At 40.5% G+C, this 10082-nt stretch overlaps 1 protein-coding gene across 1 annotated transcript in view; it reads left to right on the forward strand.

Moving 5' to 3' along the window:
* Nucleotides 1-8523, forward strand: part of LOC141106333 (snaclec botrocetin subunit alpha-like) — a 32898-nt gene extending 24375 nt beyond the window's left edge. Inside the window, exons 4-6 of the mRNA XM_073597017.1 lie at nt 2195-2332; nt 6096-6204; nt 8068-8523. Coding sequence (XP_073453118.1) covers nt 2195-2332; nt 6096-6204; nt 8068-8156 — 336 coding nt within the window. The 3' untranslated portion in view covers nt 8157-8523. The remainder of the gene's footprint in view (nt 1-2194; nt 2333-6095; nt 6205-8067) is intronic.
* Nucleotides 8524-10082: the final 1559 nt, after the last annotated feature.

Genomic DNA, 10082 nt, shown 5'->3' on the forward strand with positions numbered 1-10082 from the left:
TATTTTTATTGTTGCACACACTGTAGGGAGGCACGTCTGTAATCCCTGCATGCAAGGGTGGCTCCGGAGGAAGCTGCATTAGAAAGGAGTCACCCAGCAACAGGGAACCTGGGGCAGTGGTCATGGCACTAGCTTAAACTGGAACATAGGCAAGGATTACCAATTCAGCCCCCGAAGGATTTACCCCCTAATGACCAAGCCATTTTTTGCGATACCGCACTGCGTGGCTTTATCTGACAATTGCGTGGCCGTGCAATGTTGTACCCAAACAAAAATTGATGTCCTTTTTTCCTGAAACTGTTTAAAATCAATTTAAAGCAGCTGTGTTAAAAATGATCTCCCACCTAGAATTACAGTTTTATTTTGAAAACGGTTTCATGTTTGGACTAAATGTGTCTGCAACCTTTCTCCTGTGAATTACAGGGGTTCGATTTGACCCCCCAAACAGTGAGATGCAAACTGATATTGGATTTTTTTTAATGCAGGGTGCTCTTCAACTACATAATGTTTTTAGTACACTTTGGGTAAGGAGTTCCCCCACCCTGGACTACCAAATATTGGTAGTGATGTCTGCCTCCTTGAGGTTACCTGGGCACTATAAATTGTGCCAGTGGTGGGAACTTACTCATTACTCAAACGGAGTTTGAGCAGTGAGCAAGGGGAGACTTGTGCTCCTCCTTCCCCTGACTTGCCAATGGTGGATAGGATGCTGCAGGAAACTTTTGGAAAAAGCTGGAACCTGGGAGGTACTAAAACCAGCTCACCAGAGGGGGACAACAACCTTCTTGTCTCCTATAGTAGGCAGGTAGGTGGTAACTAAGCCCACCTCCTTGTCGGCTCTCCCTCCTGGGTCCCAAGGGTTCCAAGGAGTCTATTGGGGTGGTTTGGAAGAAAAAAAAAAAAATGTTGTGGTAGACAGGTGTACTGCCTGCAATCACACCCCATAGAAATGAATGGGCATGGTTATGGCAAGATGAAGAGGGATTTCAATGTGAAGTCCCTCTTCAAACAGGTGTGTGGGGAGTGGCATTTCCCCTCAAAATTGCCTATTAACCACGACTCGACATGGTCATGAAGAGTTATCATTGCTAGTAACACTTTCTGAAAATGCTAGTTTGTAGGCAGAGGTAAGGTCCCCTATAATATTAGCTCCTCCTTAGGGGTGGAGTGGTGACATTGGGGTGACCAATATATAGGTGGGAGGAGCTGGATATTGGATGGAGTTTGGAACCACCAAGGAGGGGATATCAGAGAGGGTTTGGTGTACTCTCCCCTTCTGGGGACAAAGAGAAGCATCACTGTAAGGGCCGAGAGTGGGAATTGAGATGATGACTGAGATTTGGTGTGTGAGTGAGTACTGCCATGTTCCTTTCCAGCTAATACTGAACAATGTTTGTCTGCTGAAGCCAAGCTTTATTGCTAATATATGAAAGATTGTGTTGCCATGGATTTGGACTGTTCTGTTTCTGTTATACAAGTAAAAGAGTTAACTTTACAGCCAGAAGTCTCTGCGTGTTGTGAGAGTAAACCCCCTCATTTATGCATCAGGTAACCTGGGCCCCAATGTCTCATGGGCCCTGGGTGGTCAGTTGGACTTCTGGAGCTTCTATCTGTACCACAGAAAACCTAGGCCTATGTAAGGGGTTAAATGTGTGGTGACCAATAGGGGCCAGCATCTGTGCACGTGAACAATACTGTGTGTGGGTTTAGGCAGAACACAAGGGTGATGCCCTGAAGACCCTGTATGCAGGTGGGTCCCAGCTGCACATGTCAGCCATGTGAAAAAAAAGCCAGTTGCCTTCCCCCTTTACAACTTCCCTAGTTGTAGAAATGATCCTGTGACTTCAACACTGTAGGTCACTGACTGCATAAAATGTGCAAATTAGGAGTTTCCTTTTTTTTTTTTTTTTTTTTTGGTCTGGGTCAGTGATTTACTGTAGGAGGTATTGGGGAGAGAAACTGCCAGGAAACTTTTTAAAAGATGGTCAACAATGGCAACATATCTATGTATAAATAGGTCTCCTTCAATAAAAACATAATTTGAATTCAGCTTCTTGTTACAGTTTCAGCCATCAAAGCTAAAAGAAGCTTAACTGAAGACAATAGAGTAGGCTATTTGCAAAAATCATAAGTTTAATTCAACCATCTTTTGTTAATGCCTTTAATTACTCACAGTTATCTCCATTATACCTAGGGTAACTGCCAGTCTCTCTTCAGCCGTGCCCATCTGACCAGCGTCCTGAATGAGAACCACAACCTGTTCCTTATGGCTCTTGCAGAATCACAAGGCTCCCTTAATGACAAGTTCTGGACTGGAGCCAACAGTGAGAAGGTAAACATTCTCCCAACCTCTGGACAAATAAAGTACGGGCATTAATGGGCTATTTTTTTATCGCTGTGCCTTTTTGGTAGGGTTAGGCGGTTGAGATATTTGTCTATTTAATTCATGGTGGTAGGGTCATAACTGTGTATGTTGGGGCACAGTCACAAGACCTCCAGTCCTTCTTTTCAGCACAAGACTTCCACATTCTTCTAGGTCCTCTTGTCCTCTGAGAGGTCCATGAAGGAGAAGTAGCACACTGATGAGCTCATCTGTCTATGACACTGCTCTCTCCTCCTATCGGTATGCTCTCTGTCAGCATATGAACTGATTGGTTCCTTGTGATGGATACTTCTTCCTCTTCCATTTTGCTCTCTGCTGTACAAGGACTGCAGGATGGTGATACCATGTCAAATACACTGTTTGCAATTTTTAAAAATATATACGTTCATTTTTACAGGGTGGGTAGTAACATAAATGACAGGTTCACTAAAAGTGCAGGAGATGGGCAGTATGACTCACATGATGCAATGCTATTCAGTCTCATTGATGGGAATCTATAGAAATGCCATCCTATCCCTATAGCTTCCCATGCTAGGTGATGGTGGTGCTGTACCCCAATAACACATTGGTTTTACTTTATTGATATTTACACGTTACTTACAAATTATTGGATATTTAGTGAAGTCACTATCTCTTATATGTGATATTTTCCACCTTGTCCTACCATTTATTCTGCAACTGCTATGGAGCCCAGGAGTCAGAGAAAGGCTGGTCCATGTCTGAAAAGGAATGGTACAAAAAGTTTATATAGGGAGTATTATTCCTGCGCTACCAAGCAGTGGTGTTATAGGTGGTTTTAGATAGGGAAAAGCAGCTTGTACCGAATGGGGTCCAGCCTTAAACCCTGGTGCGACTAACAACTGACAAATGGGGATGGTGCTGCGCTAATCCTACAATAAATTATACTATCTAGGTGTACTGGGTATCAACTCTTGTCTTTACTGAGGTATAGGATGGTGATCTAAACCACCATGGGGAATATAGCACTATGTGGACGTGCAGGCAGTATGTGCATAATAGAAAAAAATAATAATAAATAAAGGGTGGAGCCCACCAAAAATCTATACATATGTATCTCTCAGCTTAAATAAAAATAAAACCATGGTGAAATCTACAATAAAATTAAAAATTAAAAAAAAAAAAAATAAAATATTTTTTTCAATAAGATAGTGATTGCCGCTGAGACATTAAATGCCAGTACAAAGTGCTGTGAATTAATATCCGGAAATTATTATAGTTCAGTGAACCATGATTCATATAAATAAATATATGGCTAAAAACTAAATAACATAAAAGCAAAAATTGCCAAATGATACAATGTTACATTGAATGTCCAAAGTGATCTTCATAGTTGTGCATCATGCAATATAGTGTCCAGCAGGGGGTGCTCAAACTTAAAATAATACAATCCAATAAAGGTGACTCAGAGCAACAAAAAACTGCTTCAATGCTTCCTTAGTGATACCAGACAATTAAGTCGTGTGGATAGCAGCTGAGTTTAAAAATCATTTGTTCAGAAGAGTGGTGAATGTAAAGTGTGCAGCAGGATCTCCTCCATGCAACAATCCTCTAGTGGTAGATAATGGCCCCTTACCTCACTATACTGAGGTTACAGCATAGAGCAGACAGCGCTTGTGGTGTCTCCTGTGCAGGGGGGTCCTAGGTAATGGACTGTCATTTATCAGACCTCAGATCCATGGGGAGCATCATAGTAAATGGAGAGATGAAGATACCATATAGTGTAGTATTTCAAGCATGTATCAGACTTTATTCAACATTAGCAGCATACAGGGTACTCACACAGTAAAAAAAGAAAGGTACAGTGTATCCAGACGAGCGGCGAGCTCATACACTGCTGACAGTGGGCGGTGCCTGTCCCTATGCGTGGCATCACAGGTCACGTGGCTTCCAGGGGAATTTATTGTAGGATTAGCGCAGCACCATCCCCATTTGTCGGTACAAAAAGTTTGCTTACCTACTACATTCATCAATCTGTCCCTTTTAACTCATGGCTTAAGAGACACAGTTTTTCTGTGCATTGATTCATCTGCCCAAGCCAGCTTAGTTCTGGGTGACCACAAAGCAGAAGATCCTCTTCTATAGTATAGTAAACAGTATGGCAGGAGCCCAAAAAGAACAAAAATCTGTGAGCAACTCTTCCCGACTCACAAGTTGTGCAGTGAACTATTCATAGTCCCTGGCTACAACTTGTTCAATAACAGTGATCATCTATGTTAATATACACTGTAGCTAAGTAGGGGCGCCTCATAGGTTGACCACCAGTGCTAAGGCTATAATTTACCATCTCTGATGGTTTCTCATAAAACTTTGCCATGGATCTCATAGTTACACCTCAGGCTGGCCTCATATACTGTGTGCCATGAACCCCAAGCCTAATAGCCAGACAGCTCGTATCTTCAGAAAACGAGCTCAGTTATTGCAGCATTTGTGTTTCTTTCAGGAATTCTGTTAATAGTCTAACCATAAGGTATGCATCATGTGAATTAAGATTCTAAATGAGCATTACAATATTTTTATTTTAAAATCCCATCAAACCCAATTGTTAACACTTGCATACAATAATCCTCACTAATATCCTGTGGGGTTCTCTCAAGGCCTAAGAAAACAGCAAACTAACTATTGGGCCCTAGAACATAGGTGTAGACGTATTTTGAAACAAGGTCCTTTAGCACCCAAAGCAAAAAGGGCCAAAGTGCCCCCCACTAACTTTATGAGCCATTCCTGCCGTTTTTGCATCCCTACTCCTGCTGAAGCACCCAAGAAGCCACTTCTTCTGCCTACTCCGCAGTCCAGCTCTGCTTGGGGCCCAGCAAATTACTGATGAACACTGTGCATATAACCTTACTATAAAGATCAAATTTTGATAAAATGACAATTCTAATTCTGATACCATAACTTTTATGAGGTCCTCTGATAAGTGGCAAGGCTTGGCCTAAAGGATACCCACAGGGAAGAAATAAAATCCAGAATGCTGTGTATGTGATGAAATTCCAATGGAAAAACTACAAAGGTGTGAATCTAGACCTAGTCGCCCACACAGGCCTCTAGTAAGACAGGTCTCACTTCTCAATCCAGACTAACCAGATCATACAGAAACATTGCTTCCAGGAAATGTGTAGGTGTATTGTGTATGTTTTTTTTTCATTATCTTAAGATAGAAAAACTGACCATGAAAATAGCATTTGTACCTAGAGCAATACATCACAGACTGATTTTATGCCAATGTCTGTCTATTGCAAACCTTCAGTTAGTTGTTGGGTTGCCCATCTGTTCAATTGCAAACCGAAGGAGTGCACATGGCAGGTTTACAGCGCTGCTGAGAAATGCTAGGCAGGGGCTTAGCATTGTCACCCCACAACAGAAAGTGCTATTATTGAAAAACTTTGCAACAAATTCACAGAAAATTATTTTGTTTAAGAAAACTGTATACGTGATGGTGCCAGACATGCTGAAAAATGATTTAGGCTGGATTCACACCTATGCATTTTTAGTGCTTTTTGCATTTTGCATATTCACACTACAGAACGTGTTCCATAGGAAACCATGTTAAATGGACTGTAGTGCAAATCTGAAAAATGCAAAAAGCACTAAAAATGCATAGGTGTGAATCCAGCCTTAGGGATTGAGGTTGCCTTGTTTGTAGTAACCTGATTGATATTAGAATTATTAACCTGTCATTACTTTTTCTTAGGGCTCAAATTCTTGGGCTGATGGATCTCCATTAAACTTTTTGAAATTACCAGGCAATCTTTTAAAAAAAATATTTGGTGGAAAGTTGTGTTTGAGCATCTGCCATGGAGGTAAATATAACTCTGTTTATAATTGATTCAGAAAAAGTGTTTTTACCTGCACAGCTGAAAAATTAAATTTAAGAATTAAATGTCTGTAATAATCTTTATCTCCACTCTTGAATTTTTTTTATGGAGCAGTCTTGCTTCTGAAGCCTGGATTTATATCTATGCATGTATGTTTTCCTGCTTTTTTAATTTTTTTTTGGACAAGTATGTTGAAATGCTCTACCATTCCAGCGAAGGCCCTAACAACGCATGTCAATTATTAAAAAAAAAACAGAAATAAACTGAACAGATGGGAACAAGCTTAAAGCGGGGTTCCACCCAAATTTTGAACAATATCTGTATGTATTCTCTTCCTTGCCTAGATGCTGACATGCCTTTTAAAAAAATTTAAATCGCCGTAATTACCTTTTATTTTTCTATTCTTCTTTGCACTTCCTGGTTCTCCTCCCGTGGGAGTAGGTGTGTTTCTAGCCTCTCCCAGACTCCTGGGAGCTAGTCTCAGGCTTCCCAGGATGCCACTGAGCATGTGCGGGAATGAGCAGTGAATGCTGGGAGCACAGCATTCACCACATCCAGGAAATAAATGCTTGTGGGCTTCAAATGCCCACAATGAAGATGGAAACCGCCTGCAGTGAATAATATAAGTTATTCTTTCCGACGAAATCTGACACAGGCGGACATATTACACACAATATGTGAGTATGTAATGCTGAGAAGAAAAGTTTGTGAATGAACTAAAAAAAAAAAAAAAGATAGATGGGTGGACCCCCGCTTTAAAAAAAAGAATTGCAGACCACTGTATATGCTTTAATATGCTTTACAACTGTGAGCAATGAAATGCACAGGTGTGAATTGGCTCTCAGAGGTTGCTTGAATTTTTTTTTTTTCATTGTTTGCTTGTAATTTCTCTCTGCCAGAACAAAACGTAAGGATGTAAGGCTCCCATTTGTATTTATTAGTTTTTTCTTTTGTGACCAAAATAAACACCATTCTATATCTCTATGGTGTTGGATGCTAGGTCTGGAGTCATTCCTGCTTAGTGCTATGACAGCTGACTGGAAGAGTTATAAATTTAATTCTGTTTTTAGTAAAAATATTTGTATCATTTTATGCATCCTAATGACATTTATTTTTGTATCTTTATGAGTAACTAAAGCTGACCACACGTGGTTATTTTTTTTTCTCATCCAGTCAGCAGACTTAATGAAAAAAAAAAATTAATGGATTCCTCCATCCATACAAACAAGGGAGATGGAGGATTCCCCCACCCCCCCGGGAACTTATAGTCTGACAATGCCAGCCACCGCTGTCGGAATATACTAATCAGTGGCTGTAGCTGACTACCTGCTGCAGATGTTCGTCCACAAATTTTCTGACATTTCCATTTGACTTCTGGACAAAATTCAGCAAGTCCTTGCTGGACCAGACACATTTTGATCAGTGTATGGCCAACTTAAATTGCTAGCTTGTGTCTTTTATTTTAGCCCTCCTTTATTACTGTTAAATTAGGGAGAGGTAAAGTATATAAAACTTAATGTCCTGATTGATTTACTGCATAATGTGGAGAGGTAAACTCACAACGGGGTCTGAAAACATCTTTTCTTTAAAGCGTATATCTACTTTTGCAGTCAAATTTGAGAAAGCCCAACTATGTTTGATATATGTTCCCCTTCACACAGCAAGAATTTGTTCTTGCTGGAGGGTCAAGAATAGGGCATCTAAAAAAAGATAAGATGCTATTTTTCACATGTGTTTTAGTAGGTGCTATGCTAATTTTGGCTGCAAAAGTGGAAATACACAGTTTTTACCTAAAACCTGAGCCATCATCACACTAAAGTTTAACACTAAACTTTTTTTTTTCCCTAGGTGGAAATTTTTGGAGTCAACTAAGCTGTAGTGAGAAGCTTCCATTTGTGTGCATATACAAGCCAACTCAGCCTTGGGACTCAAAGTAGCAATAATTATAATTTTCAAACAATTACAGCTTTTCCTACCAAAAGGCAATTTTATAACCTTATTTCAGGTGGCACCCTCCAGGGGTGTAATAAAATTTAGTCTTTACCTTGCTTCCAGGCCTACTCCCACGACAGCAGAAAACCTGTGTAGTAATGCAAGATCCGTTTCATTGCTCTGCCTCTTCATCTATGGTTTGGCCACCATAGTTAGGGATGGAGCCTAAAATCTGGGGTGGAACTTAACACAGGGATGGGGCTTGAAGCACTGCCCTAGTCGAACAATGTTATAAAAGATTCCTAATCCCCCATTTCTTGAACCTTTACTTCTTTTTTTGGAATAAAAACTGCGTTGTTTCCCTTGCCTTCATTTACCTACTTGCATCATTGTATCTAGTTTATGATTATGTTTCTATTACATATGTCTTATGTCTCAATTTAGACTGGAATTATATGGCAACCTGTTGTAGTACAGTACATCTCTAGTGCCCTAAATGACAATTGTGCTTTTAAACTATACCCTTACCCATTCCCCATCCTTAATAAAGTAACCTTCACTAAAACCCTTCATCTCAATTTCTTACCTCTGTACCACATACTGTGTACTGACACCTTAAAAACCTGTATAGGGCAAATCTGGAATGCAGCACCAGTGCCCAGGATGGCCACATATGACTCTAGAATTTTGTACCAGAGGACAAGTAAACATTCCATTGAGATAGACATACCATCTGTGTAGTCTGTACACAGGGGTCCTCTGGGACTTAGTGGTTCATTTTTGCTTGGTATGAGTTAGATGAGCCATGGGCTTCTCCGGCTGTCATGTATAAATGGACACTGTTCATTTCTATCAAGCTATCAAACTGTGATCTATAGCAAACAAGTCCTCTTACTTGGCCAGTAGTTAGATGGCAGTTGTCCACAAATTGGTGTTGCACAGGGACCCCATAGCAACATTGTCCACCCTTGGCTAGTACAGAGGTATGTAAGAAGTTGGGGTGAGGGCTACTAGTATACAGGTTGGTTCAGGAGAAATGATGGTCACATGCTACCCTATTCCGCAATAGGAGGGCATATGACCACCTCCCATGTGACAGTACTCTGATCTCACAGCCAGTCGCTAGGCACATGACAGAGGGAGTGATGTCACGGCTTCCCCTAGTTGCCAACACCACCTAAATGGGAAGGTGGCTTTTAGGGAAGGTTACCATGGAACACTGCCAACCGTAATATAGAGACAAGTTTATCTAGTATTTAGTATTATACATTTGGTGTCTTCCATCATAATTTTTTAACAAGATGGTCAGATGAACTCAAATAATTTAACAACTAGGCACAGTTTATTCTCCTGAGTTTGGTCTTGTTAAAGTGATCTTAACAAGACTCTGCCACCTTGCCTATTTAAGGCAAAGCGACAGGGTCTCTTTAAAGAGCACTTCCTGGTCCACTTATAGTTACCGATACAGTGCTCTTCCTCCCCATCTTCAACCATAATAAGCAAAAAATGACCAGTACTTTTAGGTATGAGTAAGCATGTGATTTCCTCCCATGTAGTAGTGCTTGGGCCTAGTGGTCAATTGCTAGGCCTGAACACTGTCATGTGATAAAGGAGGAGACATTTTTGTCATTTTGTTATACTTTTGTCAGTATAAGTTCTGACAAAAGAAGACAGTAGGTATTTTGGGGCGGCTGTGAGACGCCCCAAAATACAGAGCAAGGAGCAACAGTGGAGAGCTGTAAAGGTGAGTATAAGTAAATCAGGAGGTGGACTTCAAAGAGATCCTGTTAGTTTGTCCTGAATGAGCAAGGTGACAGAGTTTCTTTGAATGACTGATTCAAAAGCAGACCTTTGGCAGAGTACAGTATTAACAAATATGTCTACTTAAGATAATTTCCACAGTTTGAAGTCTAGAAATATTTCAGTGAATA

Source organism: Aquarana catesbeiana, linkage group LG08, assembly GCF_042186555.1.
Source record: "Aquarana catesbeiana isolate 2022-GZ linkage group LG08, ASM4218655v1, whole genome shotgun sequence".
In the NCBI taxonomy this organism is placed as follows: domain Eukaryota; kingdom Metazoa; phylum Chordata; class Amphibia; order Anura; family Ranidae; genus Aquarana; species Aquarana catesbeiana.